Source organism: Micromys minutus, assembly GCF_963924665.1.
Source record: "Micromys minutus genome assembly, chromosome: 4".
NCBI lineage: Eukaryota > Metazoa > Chordata > Mammalia > Rodentia > Muridae > Micromys > Micromys minutus.
Window position 1 is genome coordinate 30,585,128 of NC_137973.1, and position 24,335 is coordinate 30,609,462.

At 36.2% G+C, this 24,335-nt stretch overlaps 1 protein-coding gene across 1 annotated transcript; it reads left to right on the forward strand.

The window, feature by feature from the left end:
- Window positions 1-1,668: 1,668 nt before the first annotated feature.
- Window positions 1,669-23,816, forward strand: HORMAD1 (HORMA domain containing 1; the record flags this gene model as incomplete). Its single annotated transcript, XM_080915553.1, has 14 exons — window positions 1,669-1,704; window positions 2,848-2,992; window positions 6,257-6,320; window positions 7,676-7,712; window positions 10,667-10,687; window positions 10,925-10,951; window positions 11,467-11,534; window positions 12,630-12,781; window positions 14,419-14,666; window positions 16,080-16,146; window positions 16,235-16,311; window positions 17,439-17,522; window positions 19,611-19,682; window positions 23,736-23,816. The coding sequence occupies 14 exons, from the start codon at window positions 1,669-1,671 to the stop codon at window positions 23,814-23,816; spliced, it is 1,179 nt and encodes a 392-aa protein (XP_080771679.1).
- Window positions 23,817-24,335: the final 519 nt, after the last annotated feature.

The following is a 24,335-nucleotide window of genomic DNA, read 5'->3' on the forward strand; positions in this document are numbered from 1 at the left end:
GACGCTGCGGGTCTCTGGGGAGCCAACCATGTCGGGTGGTCTTTGTACACTCAACGACCTGGGCCTGCGGGGGACCGCGCGTTAGACTTGCTTCCAGCCTAGCTCCCAGCAGGCCCTGCGCAGCTTCTGGCGGGAATAGGGGGGTCACACACTGAGGTCAAAGGGCGCTCCACGTGCCAGTGACAGTTAAGGCGCATGCGCACTGCGCACACGCTGACACGAGAACCGCACTTCGAGACTCTCTCCTGTCGCTGCCGGACGCTTCTCTCAGGCGTTGCGTAAAGTATGCTTATTTTCAGTTTGGTTCTCCTAATTTTCTTTCACTCCTTAGTCTAGTCTTTTCTGTAGCCCTTCGCCCTCTCAGGTACGGCAGATATTTGAGAGATCTTGTGTGCCGGCGTCCCGGCGGGTCCTGAGGAGGTGACGCGGACGTCCGGCGGCCGCCCTGGGGCTAACGGTTTCCAGCCGTGTTTGTTCTCTTATTTTGTGGAGACCAGGGTGCAAGGAAATTTAAATCGGTTTACCAAGATAGTTAGGACTTCAGAATCAGTCATTGAAAGAATGTAAGAGTTGGGCGCGGATTTTAGGTCACCGTGCTCTAAATAGCATAAGTAAATTTTGAGAATTAATGATGCATGGCGGCACAGGGGAGGTGGAGGCAGGGGGATCAGAAGTTCAAGTTCAAGCCCTGTCCAGCAAGGCAGGGGCAGGTGGGTTTCTGAATTTGAAGCCAGCCTGATCAACATAGAGAGTTCCAGAACAGCCAGAGCTACGTAGAGACACCTCGAGAGAAAGAAAAACAAAGTTGAAGGTCATTTCGGCTACATAGGGTTGGAGGCCAGCCTGGACTACATGAGAAAAAAAATTTTTTAAATATTATTCTGTTGGCTTCAAGAATATTTTCATTACACACTGGGAAGGGGAGTGTATATGAACGTGCCATGGCATGTGTAAAAGTCAGAGGACAACTTGTGAGAATTTGTTTTCTCTTTCTTCCATGTTGGTCCTACCAACTAAGATCATCATCGGCCTGGCAGCAAGCTCCTTTACCAGCTCAACTATCTTGTACTCTCCTGGCTTTGCCTTTATAATTTCAGAGCAGCAGTGCATACTGAGCCTGATAAAGGAGTCATCTAATTTGATTATTTTTTATTTTTTTTTAAATTATCAGGCACACCCCCCCCCAAAAAAAAAAAAAAAAAAAAAAAACAAGGTCTCAGGCTGTCTTGCATGGAGTACAACTTGCTAACCATCCAAAGCTAAACTTGAAATACTGATCCTCCTGCCTCAGCCTCACAAACATTAGGATTACATGTATATACTACATCCTGGAGCAATAAATACATTGACACTTTTTGTTTGTTTTTGTTTTTTTGAGACAGGCTTTCTCTGTGTAGCTGCTGCTGTCATAGAACTCCCTCTGTAAACCAGGCTTGGTTGGAACTCATAGAGAACCACCTGCCTCCCCCTCCCAAGTGCTGGGATGAAAGGCATGTTCCACCACTGTCTGGTTACATTGACTTTAAAAATTGCATTTTAAGTAAAATTATAAAGTTTACTAAGATAAAAATCGCATATGTAATAACGTAGAATTTTAGAGATAAAAATTAAATCTGAAATTAAAATGTATATTTGTGTTACATGTTTGAAGAAAATAGTTCTTGGAAGATGGCCACTATGCAGTTGCGGAGGACAGCTTCCATGGTATGATTTCTTATGACTTAATATGTATTAATTTAGCTGAGTTTCTTGTTTTTTGAAGTTGTAACTATTTTATTGTTTAAGAGTCAAGTATTTCGATGCTTTAAGTATATTAGGACACTCTCACTTTAAGAAGTAATGAAGAATTCTTTTGGACATTTAGTATATTACCATAAGTTTTTCATTCAGTGGCATCTCCTTCATTGGAGCTTTCACCAGCAAATGTGACAGTTGTAAAGTGCAAGTAAGGTTGAGTCCTGCTTGCTTTCACTTAGCCATCACCCGTGTGTGAACCCAGTGCTTGTGTCATGTTCTAGGGTATTCTTTTTCTATTAATGGTGTTTAGCTGCTGTTCATGAGGAGAGTGAATACTTAACTGTGTCACTAAGGAGAGGAAATCCTAAGAGACTGTGTTTTCTCTCTTTATTATTATTATTTATGATTATTTTAAATAGCATATTACTCTGAAGCCCTGGCTGGCCTAGAACTCTGTATGTAGACCAGGCTTTGCTCATAGAGATCCACCTGCCTCTGCCTTCTGAGCACTGGGATTCGAAGCATATGCTGCCACCCATGGCTCAAAGTGCTTTTTTTCTATTCATTTTATACTGGTGGTTTGCTTGCATGCATGTCTGTGTACTTTGTGGGAACAATGCTGTCAGTTCCTCTGGAACTAAAGTAAAATTCTGTTAGTCACTGTATGGGTGCCAAGAATGAAAGCTGAGTCCTCAAGACCAGGCAAGTCTCTTGAGTGCTGACTAGGCCCCAAGTGCATTTCTTTCTCTTGGTTTTCTGTATGTGTTTCTAAACAAGGTTCACCAAGTAGCCCTGGCTGTCCTGGTACTTGCTCTGTAGATCAGGCTAGCCTCAAACTCACAGAGATCCAACTGCCTCTGCCTCCTAAGTGCTGGGAATAAAGGCCTGTACCACCATGACCTGAAATCTCAAGGATTCTTAAGACTGTTAAACACATTTTGCTTTACACCCTGGCACCTTACAATTAACAGTGACTTTCTGAGGATGATGATTTTGGAGAGTTATTTGGGAAAGTGCTGTTTATGCAAAACTAGACTCTGCTTTTAAGTTCATGGAAGCATTGTTTTCCATAAATGTCAATAAAATGTTTTAATTTTCTTTGAATTTTAGAGTGCATTGGTATTTCCCAATAAGATATCAACTGAGCAGCAGTCTCTGATGTTTGTGAAAAGGCTCCTAGCTGTGTCAGTATCCTGCATCACCTATTTGAGAGGAATATTTCCAGAACGTGCTTATGGAACAAGATATTTGGATGGTAATTTTCAATATTTAGAACCTTTGTTTTTTACTTAGAAAATGTGATTTTTTGGTAGTTGTTTTATTGATGTAATTCACATAACCTGATAATTCACCAAAGTATATAGTTCAATGATAAAGTGCTCACAGCATTATGCAATTACCACCATAATTTTAGAAAGTTTCACCACTATTCCCATAAAACATATCCACAATAAATCATTCTGCTCTGCAACCTTCCTAACTAGGTTAGAAACTACTTTCTGTTCCTGTGAATATACCTATTCTGGATATTTTTTTCATAAAAGGAATCATGCAGTATGTTATTTCTGACTTCTTTCACTTACCATAATGCTGTAACATGGAATAACAATTGATTTCTTTTCACTGTGAATAATGTTCCATTGTATGGCCATACAAATCAACTTTCCTTTTATGTGCTCTTAATGTATAAAGCCACATTCATATACAGGTTGGGTTTGCTTTTTTCTAAGGATCAAATCCAGAGACTTATACATTCAATAAATGTGTTCTTTTCCTGAGCTATGTTTTCTGCACTTAAATACTTTTTTAGGGATATAAAATACTTTCAAAACCACTTAGTTATACTTTTTCCTTCAATTTTACAAGTGTAACATAACTTTACCTAACATTAGATCTCTAACAATGAAGTAAACAGATTTAAGTGTTGCTTAAAACTTTTGTACTGGTACTGTATATGTTTATGCAATTTTAAGGAAGCAAAATATAGCCAGGTATCTTTGTATTTCATTTCTGTGAAGAGCCATCATGACCATGGCAACTCTTATAAAGGAAAACATTTACTTAGGTCTGGCTTATAGTTTAGTCTATTATCATCATGGTGGGAAACATGGCAGCATGTAGGCAGGCATGGTGCTGGAGAAGTAGCTGAGAGTTCTATATCTGGATCTGACAGCAGCAGGAGATCATGTGCCACACTGGGCATAGCTTAAGGATAGGAGACCACAAAACCCACCCCCCACAGTGACACACTTCCTCCCACAAGGCCACACCTCCTAATAGTGCCACTCCCTATGGAGCATTCAAACTCATGAGTCTATCGGGGCCATTCCTATTCAAACCTACATGTGGTGCCACACATCTATTCCCACCAGCATTTGAGAGGTAAGGTTAGAAGGATTAAGAGTTCAAGATCATCCTCAGCTTCATAGCAAGTTGGAAGCCTGCCCTGAAATACTTGAATCCTATGTCAAAAAGTCCTAAGGTGGGTGTGGTAGCCCATGTCCTTAATCTCAGAATTTGGGAGTAGAGGCAGATGAATCTCTAAGTTTAAAGTCAGCTTGTTCTACATATGGAGTTCAAGGGTAGCCAGGGTTACATAATAAAACAACCAAAAAAAAAAAAAAACCCAAAAAACAAAACAACAACAACAAAAAAACCCCACAAACCTTCCCAAAAGGAAATAAAACACATCCAGTTATCACTACAGTAATTCCTTTCTTTGCATATAAAAGGTATGTGCATAAAATTGTGCTCCAACTATAAGCTAGATAATATGCCAACTGCTATGTTATGAATACTATCTCATCAACTCATATACTAAATGTTCTAGTTAGGTTTACTAGTGCTATGATAAAACACCGTGACCAAAAGAAAGTTGTGGAGGAAAGAGTTTATTTGGATTACACTTCCACATCATAGTCCATCACTGTCACTGAAAGAAGGCAGGTCAAAAACTAAAGCAGGGCCAGAATCCGAAGGCAGGAGCTGATACAGAGGCCGTGGACAAGTGCTGCTTACTGGCTTATTCTTTATGAATTGCTCAGCCTGTTTTCCTATAGTACCCAGGATGGCCCCACCCACAATCACTAATTAAAATGTCTTACAGTGGGATCTTATGGAGTTATTTGCTCAATTGAGGTTCCCTTCTTTTAGATAACTCTAACTTGTACCAAACTAGCAAACATATTACAGCCATAAAATAGTTATTACCCCTGTTAATGAACTAAAGAATCTGAGACAGAGTTATGCTCTCCATCCTTTTCAATATGTTACATCTTATGCCTCTGCAACGTTCTTTTTTTTTTTTTTTAAGATTTACGTATAAAAGTACACTGTAGCTGTCTTCAGACACACCAGAAGAAAGCATTTGATCACATTACAGATGGTTGTGAGCCACCACATTGCTGGGAATTGAACTCAGGACCTTTGGAAGAGTTGTTGGTGCTCTTAACTGCTGAGCCATCTTTCCGGCCTTCTGCAGAGCCCTTATCTTTGAGAGACAACTTTTAGTCTAATTACAAAATATTTCAGTAGACTAAGAGTTCATAGCAAACATTCTAAGACTGTCCAAAAATTACTGTATGGAAAATTATATCCAAATTTTCTTAAATTTTATTTTATTTGGTTGTTTTATCTGCATGTATGTATACCTTGTGTGTGCCTGGTGCTGTTGGAGACCAGAAAGGGCATCAGATACCCTAGAACCAGAGTTACTGTGAACTGCCACCTGAATGTTGGGAATCTTACTTAGGTCCTCTTGGAGTACTTTTAATACTGTGCACTATTCTGCCCCAACCCCTTTTTTTCAGACAAAGTAATAAGTAGTCCAGGCTGGCCTTGCACTGATTATATAGCTGGTCTCAAATTTTGGGTTCCCACTGCCTCTCTTCTGAGAGCTGCGATGCTTTTACCACTATACCCAATTTACTTGGCGCTCAGGATTCAGCCTAGAACTTTGTGAATGTTAGGCAAGCACTTACCAACTAAGCCACAGAAATAGGAAAATTCCTACCTATGAACTTAAATTCTTATTCATTATGATGGCATTTTATACTAAAGAATACCAATTATTTGGAGACTGCCACTAACAATGTGCCTATAATGGGCCAAATGGGTGGTACACACTTGTGTAATACCAATATTAGATAAGTTAAGGCAAGGGAATTATGAGTTCAAGACCAACCTGGACCGCATAGTGAAATTCTGTCTCAAAAATAATATACCTATAATTTATAACTAAAGAAAATATAATTTAAAATTTACTGTTGGGGCTGACAAGATAGCTCAGCTGTTAAAGGCACTTGCAATCAAACCTGATGATCTGAGTTGACTCCCCATAATCTACATGGTAGAGGAGAGAACCAGCTCCTAAAAGTCTCTAGCTGCCACACATTATGTGTTATGATAAATAGTGTACCCACATACATACACATAGAACACAAAGCAAATTCATTCATTCATTCATTCATTAAATCAACTATTTATAAGTACTTATATAGTTATTTCATTTCTCATTAAGATCTCTGTGTCAAAATTCTGAAAGAAGATAAAAACTGTCCAGGCTCTTCACAGCTAGTTAAGTGGTAAGTAAAAGAATACCTAAAGGCAGAAAATTACTATTTTTCTAATCATACTTTTTGTACATTGAATACTTTTCAGTACATAACCAGATTTAAGTGATTAACCCTTTAGTCCTAGGTACCATGTTTTTAGGTCTTTGGATTTATGTATTTTTTTAAAGATTTATTTATTATATATAAGTACACTGTAGCTGTCTTCGGACACCAAAAGAGGGCATCAGATCCCATTACAGATGGTTGTGAGCCACCATGTGGTTGCTGGGAATTGAATTCAGGATCTCTGGAAGAGCAGCCAGTGCTCTTAACCACTGAGCCTTATCTCTAGTCCAATTTATGTATTTTTTAATTTAATGCTTTATGTAAATAGGATTCATTTTTATTATAACTTTACAAATAGCTGTCAGATATTATAATTCCCCTCTATCCTCCCATCTCCATATTTCTACTTTATTGTTATTGTTTTTTTTTTTTTCTTTTCTTTTTTCTTTTTTCTTTTTGAGATAGGGTTTCACTGTATAGCCCTGGCTGTCCTGAAACTCACTCTGTAGACCAGGCTGGCATTAAACTCAAAGATATCTGCCTGCCTCTCCCTCCCGAGTTCAGGAGATTAAAGCCTTGCACCACCACTGCCTAGATAGTTTTTCTTTTTTAAAGTTCTTAAAATTTGTTGGGTTGGAGAGAGCTCAGTGGGTTAAGAGCACTGGCTGCTCTTCCAAAGGTCCTGAGTTCAAATCACAGCAACCACATGGTGGCTCACAACATCTGTAATGGATCTGATGCCCTCTTCTGGTGTGTCTGAAGACAGCTACAGTGTACTCATATACATAAAAATAAATAAATAAAATTTTAAAATTGTTTACGTTTATGTGCCTTTTTGCATGTAAGTATACCATGTATGTGCAGATGCCCAAGAAGAGCAGAGGAAAGTATAAGTACAGACAGCTGTGAACTGTCTTGTGGGTACTGGGACAAAAACCCAAGGCCTCTACAAGAGCAGTAAGCACTGTTAAACACTACATCATCTCTCCAGCCTGTTTCTTTGTTTTATTTTATTTAGTTTCTTTTAATATTTATTCATTTATTATATATAAGTACACTGTAGCTGTCTTACAGATGGTTGTGAGCCACCATGTGGTTACTGGGAATTGAACTCAGGACCTCTCGAAGAGCAGTCAGTGTTTTAACTGCTGAGCCATCTCTCCAGCCTATATTTTATATAGTTTTAAAGTAGTTAGTAAGAAAAATGCTTTAATTTAATTATAGTTTTATTTTCTAAGGGTAAATATAGAGATTTATGAAAAGAACTATTCTCTGAAAATGTATTAAGCAAAAGAATATGTTTGTCTATTTTTTTTTAGGATGCTAGGATGCTATGATGCTTTACAGAAGAAATATGTAAGTTTTTTTGCATCTCTTTTTCCCTTCCCTATAGATGCAACAGGAGTTATCCTGTAGTAAGGTAGTAATTTAAACTAACTTCATATAAACCAGTCTAAATTACTAAAAAAAATGTGAACTTGTGGATATTTTAAAAATTTATTTCTATGAATGTATACATATGTGCACATGTCTTATGATGTCTGTGAAGGGCAGAAAAGTGTATTAGAACTCATTTAACTAGAGGTACAAGTGACTATAGCCACCCAATATGGGTACTGGGAACCAAACTTTGCAAGGATAACAAGTACTCTTAACTGCTCTTAACCAGCCCCACATTTGAATATTTTATTTATTTATTTTTGAGACAGGATCTCACTATGTAGTTCTGGTTGGCCTGGAATTTGCTATGTAGCAAATGACTGGCCTTGAATTCAGTAGAGATCAGCCTATCTCTGCCTCCCCACTGCTAGCATTAAAGGCATGGATTACCATGCCTGGCTGCATTTGAATATTTTAAAGTCCAATCTTCAATTCATTTAAACTAAAGCAATTAATACTAAACAAATTCTGTCACTCAGTCATTAGCACTAATAACACATATTAACTTATAAAAATGAATTTAAATGTTTTAAAACATTGTAATAGTTTTACATGTATTCTTCAGCCATGCTTAAACTAGTATTTTAGTAGTTTATTCTGGTTTTATGGGTTTTTAAAAACATTCTATTGTATCTCAAACTGGTATGCATTAACTACATAGTTGAAAACATATGTGAATTTCTGATCCTCTCATCTCTACTTCCCAGGTTCTAGGTTTATATGTATGCACCATCATGGCTAGTAATAAACAATAATAATTATTATCAAGAGAAACAGGGCCTTACAGTGTTTTCCTGGATGGCCTTGAATTTAGAGAGATCTGTCTACTTCTGCCTCCAGAGTGCTAGGATTAAGAGTGTGCACCATTATACATAATCTATAAATTATTTCTTAATTAGGATCTAAAAATGTTTCCTTGGGCTGAGGCTGTAGATCAGTGGCAGGGTACTTATCTAACATGTACAAGGCCCTTAATTCAGTTCTCATCACAGCAAAAATTTCCCATGTAGTTCAAGGTAAATTGACATAAATTCTGAAATGGTTAAATTGAGATTTATTTCAGGTTTTGAATCAGAGTGTCTGTGCCATAGCTAGCCTGAACTCATTATAGAGCCTAGGCTGGATTTGAAATCATGTCAATCTGTGAAAATAGTGAAGTTTTGTGGGATTGATTGGTTGTTTGTTTGATTTTTTTTTTCAAGAAACACAGGGTTTCTCTGTGTAGCCCTGGCTCTCCTGGATTCACTCTGCAGACCAGGCTGACCTGGAACTCAGAGATCTGCCTGCCTCTGCCTCCTGAGTGCTGGGATCAAAAGGCATGTGCCACCTCTACATAGCAATAGTGAAATTTTAATTAAAATTTTACAATAGACTACAAGCATTTTTATATAGTATCATTTTACACTATATATACAGAGGAGTCTAGTTCTAAGATTGTGAAGGTGAATTTTTATCCCTAGTCTCTAACTTTCCCACTAAGTAAATATGGAACACTATGTACATTGTGGAACACAGGAGCATTGGTAAGCTGACAGTGATTAAGAAAACCATTTGATTCCTGTACTAGGAAGGTTAGAAGAAGGTGGATATCTGACTTCAAGGCCCGAATGGTCTACAGAATGAGTTGCAGGAGAGCCAGGGCTACACAGAGAATCCCTGTCTTGAAAAACAACAGCAACAAAAAGAAGTAAATACTTTAATAGTGTTAAATGGGTAAAAATTTTAGGAAAGCTATAGGGAAATGGAATTACTTTTATTCTTTCATTTTTTAAACTTATTTTTTAAGGTTTATTTATTTTATTATATATAAATACACTATAGCTGTCTTCAGACACACCAGAAGAAGGCATCAGACCCCATTACAGATGGTTGTGAGGCACCATGTAGCTGCTGGGATTTGAATTCAGGACCTCTGGAAGAGCAGTCACTGAGTGCTTTTAACTACTGAGTCATCTCTCCAGCCCTTTTAAACATATTTTATGTATATGACTACATTATTTAGACAGATCAGAAGAGGGCATCAGATCTCATTACAGATGGTTGTGAGCCAGATTGTGGTTGCTGGGAATTGAACTCGGGACTTCTGGAAGAGTATTCAATGCTCTTAACCACTGAACCATCTCTCCAACCCTTCATAGATTCATTCATTTATTCATTCATTCACTTATTTGAGCCAGGATCTCACTCTGTAGGTCTGACAGCCTGGAACTTACTATATAAACCAGACTGGCCTTAAGCTCACAAAGACCTTCATGTCTCTGTCTCTTGAGTACTGGGATTGAAGTATGTGCCACCACACATTGTTACTGGCAGTATTATTGTATTTTATTAAATCGGTGAAATAAAATGGTGACATGGATTTCAGCCATCAGAAAGCCATGCGAAAAGAAATTATTTGAGGGAATAGACCTGAACTGTATTTTCCACAATGGTTACTTGTTTTTAGAAGTAAATGTTGAATGATGGGTATACTGGTATAGGCCTGTAATTCCAGCATGCAGGAGGCAAAAGCAGGTGAATCTCTTTAAATTAAAGGCCAGCCTGGACTATATAGCAAATTCCAGGACAACCAAGACTACTTAGTGAGACTCTGAAAAAGAATCACCTTCAACCCCCCCCCAAAAAAAAGAAGAAGAAGAAGAAAAGAAAAAAAAATGTTTAAAAGATAGAATAAAAATTCTTCTCGGGGAATGGAAAGCACCAAAGATTGAACTCAAGGTCTTGCCTGTGCTAAGTTAAGTGGCTTCTCTACTGCTGAGTTATACTCTCAAGTCTCTGAACTAGTAGTACAAGAATTTTTATGATCCATCATAAAAAATTCATTTTATAGAATACAATTAAGAGGGTTTTTTTTCTCTGTTGTATTTCAGCTAAGGATGATCATTCTAGCTGTAAGTACTTCTAAATTGTATTTTTTAACACTGCCAAATTTTCCTTTTATAAAATGATATTGAAACTATCAGATGATTTATGTTACTTTATTCAATCAGATGATGTATCTTGTAGTAAACTTTATTGGAAATATCATTTTGGTTTTTTGTTTTGTTTCACTGAATCAACTTAATACTTTAATGTACACTTTTGTCCAAAGTAAGGACTTCACTTAATTGTAATTTATTTTTACATAGGTATACACCAATCCAGAAGATCCTCAGGTAAGTGTGCTTGAGTTAGAAATGTAATGCTTCTAATATCTAAAAGAAAACTCTTTTAATGGTTTGTGCTTTTGTGTGGGTTGTTTTGTATGTTTTTTTTTTTTCAAGATAGAATTTCTCTACATCTCCCAGGCTAGCACTGAACTCTAGAGATTCTACCTCTTCCTCCTAGTGCTGAGATCAAAGATGCGCACCACCACTATCTGGCATGTTTTTGTATTTTAATCAATACACTTCCTTTTTTTTTCATGTTTGAACCTTGTAAAACTTGCCTACTGAAGTATTTCTCCCATTTAGTATCTATTACAGTCATTGCATTGAATCAGGAACTCTCTCCACAACTAAGTACCAAACCCCAAACCATCAGCATTAACTATGAGCATTTGAAACTCCAGTGGACCAATAGGAAATTAACATAATGGAGGAAACTACTGATTGAATGTTTGAAAGCAATGTATACATTTGGCAGTCAGAACTACACATCAGTTACATAACTGCAATGTTTTCTATTTAAGACAATCTCAGAATGTTACCAGTTTAAATTCAAGTACACCAAAAATGGACCAATCATGGACTTTATAAGGTATTGTTCTATAGTTTTCCTTTTGTATTACCAATTGCCACTTATTAATAATGCTATTTAGCTAGACTTTAAGGTTATTTCTGAAATTTCTCCAACTCCCTTAGCAATTTGACTTCACAAAATGGAGTAGTAGAATATGAGGGTGATGTGGTTGTGACATCTGTCAAACATTGTTCATCTCAAGTGTTAATTGGGCTGATCTGGCAGCCTAGCTTGGTGTTCCCTTCCTTTATCACCTCTCCCAGTGATTTACTCTCAATGTTTTACACCCACTGAAGATAATGGAGGAATATTCTTTATTCATGGTTTAAAACCCCAGACAAGCTCTCAAAATGGCATAAGGCTTAAAATGCCACAAGACAAGATTATGTGCTAATTATATACTATTTATAAAAAAAGTATTTGAGTGGTTAGAATTTATTTTAAATCCATTATTTGTTTCCTTTAAACATTTTATAAAATGAATATTTTACTTATGTAAAACATTTAATCTGAATACCCAAGAAACAACTCACAGACCATATGAAGCTCAAAAAATAAAGGCCAAAAAGTGGAAGCCTCAGCCCTTCTTAGGGAAAAATAACTAAGTGTATAGCACCCTCTCAGAGTGGGGTACACCTAGACCTTAAATCATTAATAACTCAAGAGCTAAGAAGATAGCCTTGTGGCACTTTTTAGTATTTAAAAATCATTATGTTTAATCTATACACACCAAGAAAACTTTGACTATTTCCATGTTACATTTTGTTTTACATGTACTTTATGCTTATTGTAACTAGTAAGACTTCAATGCATACTATCAAACCTTTAAAAAAAATCAAGTACTGACAAAAATATATTCATATAGTTTTATGCCAAAATGTCTTTAAAAATCTGTACATATATCTGTTTTTTAAAATAAAGTTGTAAGAAAAAAACATTTAGTTTATAATAATGTTAATAGTGATACTGAATTTTTATGATAGTGACAGTAAAATATTTTGTGATAATTTTCAACCTGAGAACTGTTTTTAAAAGAATAATCTCAAATTGTTAAAATGTGAAATAATGTTAGAAGTCACAAATCTTATGAAAGAAATTGATTTTTTTTTCTAGCAAAAATCAAAACAATAAATCTAGTACAACATCTGCTGACACCAAGAAAGCAAGTATTCTCCTCATTCGGAAGATTTATGTCCTAATGCAAAATCTAGGACCATTACCTAATGATGTTTGTCTGACCATGAAACTTTTTTACTATGATGAAGGTACTTTTTGTTGCAGTATGTCTTGTTTTAATTTTATTTCAAAATTTGGTTTCTATTTTTAATATTTTTAATATTTTGGTACCTTAATTGTTAGTCTTTGAAATAAACAACTTGAATTTAATATATATATTTGAAAAAGAAATACTAGGGTCTGGTGAGCTGACTCATGTTAAGAGCACTTGCTGATTTTTTTTTTTGTTTCTTAAGATTTATTTATTTATTATATCTAAGTACATTGTATCTGTCTTCAGACACACCAGAAAAGGAAATCAGATCCCATTACAGATTGTTGAGAGCCACCATGTGGTTGCTGGGAATTGAACTCAGGACCTCTGAGAGAGCAGTCAGTGCTCTTAACCACTGAGCCATGTCTCCAGCCCCATACTTGCTGTTCTTATAGAGGACTAGAGTTTGGTTCTCAGCACCAATCGTGTTGGATGACAAAAATGCCTATAATTCCATGTTCGGAATGAGCCAATATTCTCTTCTGGCTTTCCCAGGCACCTGCATTCATGTGGATAAAGACAGACATACTACATACATACATACATACATACATACATACATACATACATACACACACACTGAATAAAAATAAAATAAATATTGGAAAACAAGAATTATTATTTAAGTATTTAAAATGCATTTCTAATCCAGTTGTGTTTTAATGTTAAGATTATTTTACATCAACTCTTTATAATTTTGTTATGTAGAAGGGAAAACATAAGTGTGCAATGTTTCCTTCAGTTAAGAATAAACACCTCACAACTGGTTAAAAACAACAACAAATATTTTGGTTCTGTGGTAGTTAGAAAAAGAAAACCACAATGATTTTCTTTGTGGTGCTGGGGCTTGAACTTAAAGCTTGGTGTGTACTGGGCAAGTATTCTATGAAGCTGTATCTCTCACCTCAATATTTAATATTTTAATTTATAAATTGTATAACTAGAAAATATTTTGAGACTAGCTTGCACAATATTTAAGATTATATATTTATAAAAATCTTTATTGTAGCTGTAGCTAAAATAGGAACAAAGTATAAACAAGTAGAGTATTTTCCTTGGAGATTTGTAAGTAAATTATGTTGCAACCATATAAAAATATATATGGGCTGGAGAGAAGGCTCAGTGGTTAAGAGCACTAACTGCTCTTCTAGAGGTCCTGAGTTCAAATCCCAACAACCACATGGTGGCTCACAACCATCTGCAATGAGATCTGATGCCCTCTAATGGTGTGTCTGAAAACAGCTACAGTGTACTCATGTAAATATAAAATAAATATATCTATATATAGAATTATTAAAATTACAGAGGGGCTACATCAGAGCTCTAGTTACTGCCAGCCCCTTACACTTGCAGAGTACTAAAAAAAAGAGCTAGCATGACCTTCCTGCATTTTAAAGGATATTTAGTATATGTATTTACTAAAACATACAAACATGAAAGATTCTTATTATATGCATAATAATATTTTCAATATAAGGAATTAAATTAAGGAATGAGGACTCAGACAGGAAGAGCATCTCTGTATTTCAACTTAGGTCCTTCTGCTGAATTCAGTCTTGTTATTTTTTTCTTATGAGTAGTTCAGCTTCTCCAGTTTTATAAACAGTACAGTTTATACTTTCTTTTTTACAGTTACACCTCCAGATTACCAACCACCAGGTTTTAAGGATGGTGATTGTGAAGGGGTAATATTTGACGGAGACCCTACATACTTAAATGTGGGAGAAGTCCCAACTCCTTTTCACACCTTCAGATTAAAAGTGACCACTGAGAAGGAACGAATGGAAAATATTGATTCAAATATACTAACACCAAAACAATCAAAAATAGCATTTCAAAAAATTCTAATGGACAAAGATGATGTAGAAGATGAAAATAATGTAAGTATGAATGTATTTGAAGAGGTATAAAGTACAGTAGAAGTAAACATTGAATTGTAATGTTTCTAAAAGTACTGTAGTAAAATCATTAAGTTGGAAGAACTTTATTTTATTTTGAGACTGGATCAAATGGCTGGCTGTGCAGTGGATCAAACTCTGATTACTAGGCCTATGCCTTGAGCACTTTACCTGCTGCATCATCTCACAGGCTCTTGTTTTTAAAAGACAGTTTAGTCCAGCTGTTAACTTGCTTTGTAGCTGAGGCTATTGTTGAACTCCTAGTCCTCCTGCCTTCACCTCCTGAGTGTTGGGATTGTAGGTATGAACCACCATGCCAGCTATGGGTTTTGTAGCATTCTTTAAAATATTCCAGTCTCAGACTTAAAGAAATGTTCTATGGATAAGTTTTTTGTACACACGCATGAAGATGTGTGTGATCAGTTTCTCAGAACCCATGTTAAAACTTCATATGATTGATTATGTAAATCTGTAATCCTTACACTGGGAGAGTTGGGGCTAGAAATAGGAGAACTCCAGGAACTTGCTGACCAAAATGCTCAGGTTCAGTCAATGATAGACTGTCTGTCTCAAAAATACAGAAGTCTGGCATGGTGGTGTACACCTTTAAATCCCAACACTCTGGAGGCAGGGGCAATCAAATAGCTGAGATCAAGGCCAGTCTGGACTATATAGTAAGTTTCAGACCAGCCAGGGAAACAGTGAGACCCTGTCTCATGAACAGTTAAAGAATGATACAAGATAGTCTACACCAACCTCTGGCCTCTATACCCTAATTCCTACACATGTGCATACATGCATTTATATAGATGCATACACAAAATATTTGAGTTTCTCTTACACATGCCACAAAGGGAGCAATAATTTAGACCTTAAACCAGTTGTTTCTATCATACCATAAGTCCATCCACCAATGACTTTCTGAAGAGTTGACATCCAGTTGTATGTGTACCTATGTAAACCTACTCAATTCAATGCTCTCAAACAATAAGATCTAAGAATCAGCACATAATTTTGAAAAATATGCTTTTTTGTTACCCTTAAAACAACCCTAAAAAATAAAGAGTTTATATTTTGTTTGCATGAATAAATTGCCTTGTGGGCTGGGCATGGTTGCACATGCCTTTAATTAATCCCAGCACTAGGAGCAGAAGTAGGCAAATCTGAGACCAGCTTGACCTACAAACCAAGTTCTAGAATAGCCAAAGCTGTTGTTACACAGAGAAACCCTCTGTCTCAAAAAAAAAAAAAAAAAAAAAAAAGCCCTGAGGTAGTAATTCTAGCACCGTTTGTATTTCTAGCAAGCTTAGGGTAATTGTATTTATCATTTACATAAAGTAAATGTGTTCATTAATATTACTACTTCATTGTCTTCAATTTTTCATATTTATATAGAATAATTTTGACATTGAAACTAAAATGGACGAACAGAATGAAAACTCTGGAGCTTCTGAAATCAAAGGTAAGACACTAGCAAAAATGTTTACTAACTACTAAATCAATTTCATACCATTTAACTTTTTTCTCTTTCATCTTATTTTATTTTACAGAACCAAATTTAGATTGTAAGGAAGAAGAAATTATGCAATTCCAAAAGAACCAAAGTCTGTCAATTTCTCAGTGTCAGGTATAAACTTGGTCATCTCATCTGGCTTTCGATTTCATTTTGTTTTGTTTTACTTTACTTGTTTGTTTGAGACAGATTCTTATGATGTACCCCTATTTGGCCTTGAACTCTTTATGTAGTGGAAGCTGGCCTCAAACTTGTAGCCATGTTTCTACCTCTTCTTGAGTGTTGGAATTAAAGATGTGAATTATCACAGCAGGCCTTAAGTTATTTTTAGATTTATTTTTTCTGTTTGAGTAGTGTGTGTGTGTGTGTGTGTGTGTGTGTGTGTTTGTGTGTGTGTGTGTGTGTGTGTGTGTGTGGTGTGTGTGCTGTTCATAGAGGCGAGAAGAGAAAAAACATCAAATACCCTGGGACTAGAGTTAATCTAGTTGTAAGCCACCATGTATGTAAGTGTAAGGAACTATGGTGCTCTGTAAGAATAGCCAGTGCTCTTTACCATTGAGCCCCATCTGTCTAGACCCTGCTCTAACTTTTAACTAAAGATGGTGGCTTATATGCTTATTTTATTATTCCTCAGATTTTCTTGGGTGTTATTGAATAAAAGTAGGCATTTAAATCAATTATTATAGATAAAATACATTAAAAAGTTTTTTAGCATATCACTGTGAGCTTATTTAACAATGAATCATATGATGCTTATAGAGTGCTAGTGAAATAGCTCATCAGGTTTAAGGTCTTGCTACCAAACCTGATGACCTCAATCTGATTCCTAGGACTCACATGATGGAAGGAAAACAAGTTCCTTCAGGATGTCCTCTAATCTCTAATATGCACAGTGGTATACATGCTTCTCTCCCCAATAAAATATTTTTTAAAAAGCCATGTTCATAGACTTTAAGAAACTTGAGAAATAAATAAAATCTTACATATTTTGTTTGTTTGTTTGTTTGAGAGGTCAAAATAGGACTCTGTTATGTAATCTTAGCTAGCCTGTAACTCACTAGATGAGACTGACCCCAAATTTATGGCATTCCTCCTTCTTAACTGCCGCTTGAGTACTGAGATTAAAAGTGTGAGCCACTATGTCCAGAACAAACTAAAACTTATGTGCTTAATATTTTGGACTTCACTTATTATGAGTTTTATTATGGTAGTGATAAACTTTTGTGAAATGTCTTTTCTAGGTTGAACAGTTAGTCAGTAAAACATCTGAACTTGATGTGTCTGAAAGCAAAACAAGAAGTGGAAAAATCTTTCAGAGTAAAATGGTAAATAATTGTGTAACTACTACTTCATGTGTGTATTTCTTTTTGCGTGTGTGTGATTTGGTTTTGAGGCAGGGTCTCTCTCCCTCCTCTCTTCCCTCTCCCCTCTTCCCCTCCCCCCCTTCTCTCCTTTTTCCCTCTCCTCTCTCCCTCTCCCTCTTCTTCTCCTTCCTCCCTCTCCTCTCTCTGTCTCCCCTCTCCCTCTCCTCCCTCTCTCCCTCTCTCCCTTTCCCCCTCTCCTCTCCATATATATATCCCTGGTTGTTCTGGAACTCGCTGTGTATGCCAGGCTGGATCTCACAGAGATCTGCCTGCTTCTACATCCTGAGTGCTAGAGTTCAATTTGTTCATCACTATGCTTTCCTATTTTCCAGCACTTCTTTTTAATGATTTTTATGTGCATTGATACTTTGCCTTAATGTATGTCAATATGAGAATGTTAGGTTCTCTGAAATAAATTTTAATCAAGATACATTAGAATGAAGAATCTGAAACAAGTTCTAAAAAATATTATCTAGATTCCTAACTATATTTTCTAGAATACCAGAAAATTCTTGTGTTCTGTTTTGGAAATTGATTATCTTGGCATTACAAATTGACCTTTTGTAGATATCTTGCATAAAATAAATAAGCAAAATAATAAGTTTCAATTTCCTTGACTAATTTTACTCAATAGAAGTTTATATTTGATTTCATTTTTCAAGACAAACTCTCAGGTGACCCAAACTGGTATTGAAGTCACTATGTAGCTGAGGATGGCCTTAAATTCTTGCTCTTTTTATTTCTGTTTTCAGTGTACAGCATCTATAGTTGCATACTCCATGTCTAGCCCATATTTTATTCTGGACCTTTAATATACTCTTAAAGATTCAGGAGTGAAGAAGAAATCTCCATAGAATATATACAAAGTTAGGGAACAAAGAGCTTGCTATGTCAGTGCTGTGCTAGAACATAGCTTTCTATGGTCTTATTCAGTGAAATCATAATGGCATCTTGAAATTGGACATTAGGAATATTCTCAGCATGGAAATTATCAAATGCCTCAGGATTTCTCCCATAGAGCTGATTGTAAAAAATCTCCCAGAATAGCTATAAAACATCTCCTGAGTAGCAGTGGTAATGCAACCTTGTTTATGTGTCTTTTGCTTCCCCACGCTCTCAGTAGGAAATTAGAACTAGCAAAAGGCAATATTCAAGCTAGTATGATGATGAAAGCATAAGAAAAGATGTATCAAGATGGTGCCAGACACCTGTAATCTCAGCACCCAGGAAGAATAGGCAAAAAGATTATAAATGTTCAGCCAGCCTGGGCTACATGTCAAGTTTGTGTCTACATAGTAAGACACTGTCTCAAAAATCTTTTTAAAAAACTTCTATTAAATAATGTAAAGCAAGAATATTCTTTTAGAGAATAGTAATATGACAATAAATTTCTACATTCTTATATTTAATAACTATGTATTATTATCAAGAAGTTAAAAATGTCTACAACAGCTAATTGGACAAAAAAGTATAGTTATATAGTAGAATTAATTATTCAGCCATAAAATGAATAAAATAGCAATATACATACAACAACTAATTGCAAGAAGCCAAACCACAGAGACCATATGCCTTGATTCTGTTCATATGAAAGTCAGAATGTGAGCCTGGATATGGTGACATATATGCCTCTAGTCCCAGTACTAGGGAGGCAGAGGCAGGCAAATATCTGAGTTTCAGGACAGCCAGGACTATCCTGAAGACAGACTCTGTCTTAAAATCCAAAGAAACAATGTCAGATTTTGGAAAGTGATTGCAACAAAATATTAGGAAAAGCAGGAGATTGGGGGATAGGAAAGCAATAGCTAAAGATAGGCCTTCTATGGGGCTTCCAGAGTGATGAAAGTATTCTAATACTGAGCATAGAGGTAAATTATAAAACTCTGAATACACTTAAAATTACTAAACTGTGTATTTAAAATAAGTAAATTATATAGCATCTGAAGTATGTGTCAGTGTAACTTCTTAAACTTCATATAGTAGCATGAGGCTGAAAAATCAACTGTTGCCTGTTCTTTGAGAACTGACGAAATTTCTATCTTTGTGAAGGTAAATGAAAATCAACAAGGACAAACTTCTAAAGAAAATCGGAAGAGAAGTCTTCGTCAATCTGGGAAAGCAGTAAGTCTAATGATACTTTATTGATTGAATAAAATGGCAAAAATCTGAATGTCATTACTGTATATTAAGATAACAACTTTAATATCCCTGAACATACCTCTAATCTCTGATACTCAAAACATACTCAAATATCTGAGGCTGCTGGGTGTGATAGCTCCTTCTTGTAATCCTAGTCCTTGGGTGACTAAAGCAGAATTACCAAGAGTTCATGTTTATCCTGACCTACATAGTAATTTCCAGTCTAGCTTGATCTGTAGTGTGGGACATTGCCTCAAAAAAATATATTTCTAAATGTAAGCAACTACTGCCCATTCCATGAGCAATTCAATTATTAGAGGAATTTATAAAATGAAAAACTATCTCAGGAAAAATATATGTAGAATGATGCAATGACCTCAGAATACTCAGGGCATTTTACACAATTAACAAAACACTGGAGACCAAAACTAAGAGAAACAACAAAGTTGCCATATCCACATGATTCCTCAAGTTATACTATCTCCTAGTATCTCAGGAGAAAGGAAACTTCTTACCTAGACACTATAGTTGTTTTATATTTAGACAATTACATCACGGAATCAGATAATATTTGTCACTTTTAAAAAGTATATATTACTAGGATTTGAATATTATTGGTTAGACAATTGAAAGACTGGGATGTTGGTAGTAGTATTTGTGAGGCCCTAGATTTGATTCCCAAAAACAAAAAGAAGTTAGACAATTGAAATGCTAAACCTGTTTGAAACAATAAAATGTTTAAAGAGAATCTAAATTCTGTAGGTAGTTAATTATTGTTCTTTTGATTTAAAAACAGGTCTATATAGCCCAGGTTGTCCTTGAACTCTCCAAGAAGCCTAATAAGATACTGAACTCTTAGTCTTCCTTCCTCTACCTTCTAAATGATGGGACTATGGGTATGCACCACCACACCCAGTTTATGAAGAGCTCTGGGGATAGAACCCAGAGCTTCCTATCTGTTGGGCAAGCATTCTACTGACTAAGATTTCTACTCTTTAAATCCCTAACTGGCGTTTAAAAACAAAACAAATGAACAAACAAAACCTTTATTGCACTTAATGCATTCATTTATTCATTCATTCTGCATGTGTGTCTGTGTATATAGGTATGTGTATTCACTTTTCATAGTACTCAGGCAGAAATGGTTTCCTCCTTCCATGTGGATTCCAGGGAGAAGAGTTAGGTCTTCATGCTTAATGGCAAGTGCCTTTACCTACTGAGTCATTTCACCAGCTTCCCAGTTGTTTTATTTATTTTATGTATATGGGTATTTCACCTGTATAAATGGATATACACCACATACATTCTGTACCCATGGAGGCTTAAAGAGGGCATCATCAGATCTTCTGGAACTGAAATTACAAACAGTTGTGAGATACCATTTGGATGCTAAAAATCAAAGCTGACCCAGTCTACATCCAGTGCTCTTAACCACTGAGCCATCTCTTCACATCCCCTGCCAGTCAGTATTTTCAATATGCATCATTTCAGAATTAAATATTAAATATAATCCGGAATTTCTCAACAGTTGAGAAGATAAAGCAGAAGGATTACTATGAGTTTGAAGCCAGTTTAGATTTCATAACTTTACAATCTATTAAAGATGTTAGATTTCTTTCATTTCTCCAATTTTTAAAATTTTTGTTAGTTTTTTTGTTTGTTTGTTTGTTTGTTTTTTCTTTTCTTTTTTTTACAAACCCTTGTGTCAAGGGCTGACTTTCAATAGATTGAGGGAGCTGCTCTGCTACGTAGAAAACCCAGACCCAGAGGCAGGTCTATGAATGGTTTAGTGCCAGGTTCCACAGAAACATGCGTTAAGCATGACAGGCAAGAGGGCAGCCCCCTTTCTGGCCGCACCCCATTTCCCTGGACGAATGGCTGGACCCAGGTCCTGACGCCCAACAGGGGGACCCGGGCTGCACACGGGACGCGACGCGGCATTTCCCCAATTTTTAAAAAGATTTATATGTGTAGGCATTTTGCCTCCTTGTGTATTTGTGTGTGTGTGTGTCTATCTGTCTTTGTCTGCGTCTGTGTCTGTATATACATGCCTGGGGCCTGTAGAAGTCGGAAGAGCATGCCAATACCCTAGAACTAAAGTTATTGATTGTTATGAGCTACCATGAGGGTACTGGGAACTGAAGTGCTCTTAACCAATGAATATCTCTCTAGCCTCCCAAAGATATTTTGGGGTTTTGTTTTGTTTTGTTTTTTATAAGAGGGGGATTGCAGAACATGGTGGCAAACACCTTTAATCTTAGTACTCAGGTGGCAAAGTTAAGTGGATAACTGTGATTTTGAGGTCAGCCTGATCAACATTCAAGGGCAGTGAGGGCAATGTAGAGAGGCACTGCCTCAAAAAGAAAGAGAGAGAGAAACAGAGACAGAGAGACAGAGAGAGATGGAGAAAGAAAGAAACAAACAAAGAGAGAAAAGAAAGAAAGTTAGTTTATGTGTCTCTGCACAGATAAATGCACCTGAGTGCAGGTGACAACCAAGATTCCCTGGACTTGGAGTTAAAGGTGATTTGTGAGACACCTGATGGGGTGCTGGGACTGGAACATAGGGTCTGGAGGAGCAGTTCATCCTCTTAACCACTGAGCCACCTCTCCAGGCTTAATTTTTCTTAAGGTTTTAAACATTGATACTTTCTTAGGAGCCACAATCTGGTTTATCGTTTATACTTTAACTTTTTCCAGAAAATGAAAATTCATTAAAAGAATTTTGTTGGAAGTTCTCTAATTCATTCTTGCAAGTATTCAAATGTATCTGCTGAGGTGAAAGTATTGTTCTTGCCTTTCATCCTGAGGATTTAGGTTTTCATCTTCAGCACAACAAAAGAAAAAGAACACAACAAAATGGATACACTGAATGCCTAATTTTTATCAAGACATGATGGGGGTTGGGTGTTAAGTGGGATCATGTAGCTGAGGCTATAATTGAACTTGTGATCTTCCTGCTTCTGCCTACCAAATTGCTGCAACTATAGGCATGAGCTACCCTCCCTTAAAATAGATTTAAATCTTACATGGCCCCAAAGTAAAATGTTTTTCTGTTTTAATTAAAATCTTTATTCCCTTTTCATTTTTCCAATTTTTTTTTACCATTTCAATGATACAATTCATTTTCTTTTATCTAAACTCAAATATTTTACCTTTTGTGAGTATATACTTTTAGGTAAGTTGTATGTCAATTATAAATTTTGCTCTACTTTAAAATTATCCCAGGTAGCCTATCATAGTAGAAAATATCTATGCTGGGCCAGAGATGTCATTCAGTCAGTAGAGTATCTGCTTAGCATGCATAAAACCCTGTGTTAGACTTTTACCACCACATTAGTAGGAGCACATTCCCATGATCCCAGCACTAAGTATATACAAGAGATGAGAATTTCAAAGCCAACCTTAGTTATGTAATGCATAGGAAGCAATTCTAGGTCATGTGAGACTCTGTCTTAAAAACAAAGAAATTTTATTGTAGCATATCATGTTTATTGAGGAATGAGGGCATGGGGAGGATCAATAGTTAAGAGATATTTAAACTAGAAAATTTTAGGTCAGTGAGATACTCCAGTCTTTAAAGCACTTTGCCCTCTGGTACCTAAGTTTGATCTACAGGACCCCACATAACAAGAGGAGAGAACCAACTGCTATAAGTTGTCTCCTGACCCCCATATTGTCATACACACACATACACATGCACATACACACACACATGCACATACACACACACACACACACACCACAAATGATTATTAAGAAAATTATAATTAGGGCTGAGAGTTGGCTCATTGTTATTAAGAACACCTACTGCTCTAATGGAGGACTAGAGTTTCATTCACAGCACACTCATCTGGCAGCTCACAACTGACTACTATTCCAGCTTTAGAGGATCTAGCACCACATTGTGGCATCTAAGGGTACCTTCACTTATGCACTCTACTATACACAGAGAAACAAACACATACACACATTATTTTTTAATTTTAAGCTGTAAAAAAATTAAAGTCTCTAAGTAGTTGTTTTCTTTTAACAGGCCCTTCATGTCTTGGAATCTTCTAGTCAAGATTCAGTGGTGAAGAGAAGGAGAGTTAGTGAACCAAAGGAACATACCTAAAAAATATTTTCTAATGCAGATTTGCAGTTCTCAACATTTAAACTAACATGCTGTATTATTTGAAGGTGTGCCTTCTGTATCTCTGAAATTTATTTTGTAGTTCACAGTTATTAATCTAATGAATGCTTTAGCTATTATATTGTTTTCCTGAGATAAATCCGAGAAAATGTTTGACTAAACAAAAATACAAATGTCATTGATTCTGCTCATATCCACTGAATACAACCTGCCTTCCATTTTAAAGAAAGCTTTTCTAAAAAATGTGTTAAGTTTTAAGGTCCTCTAAAACCGTTTTTGAAATGTTTAGTCTGGCATTAAAATTTTGTAATGATTCACTTTTTACTTATGTTAAAACTGTACCATTTGGTCTGGAGAGATGGCTCAGTGGTTAAGAGCTCTGACTGCTCTTCCAGAGGACCTGAGTTCAATTCCCAGCAACCACATGGTGGCTCACAACCATCTGTAGTGGGATCTGATGCCCTCTTCTGTGTGTCTGAAGACAGCTACAGTGTACTCACA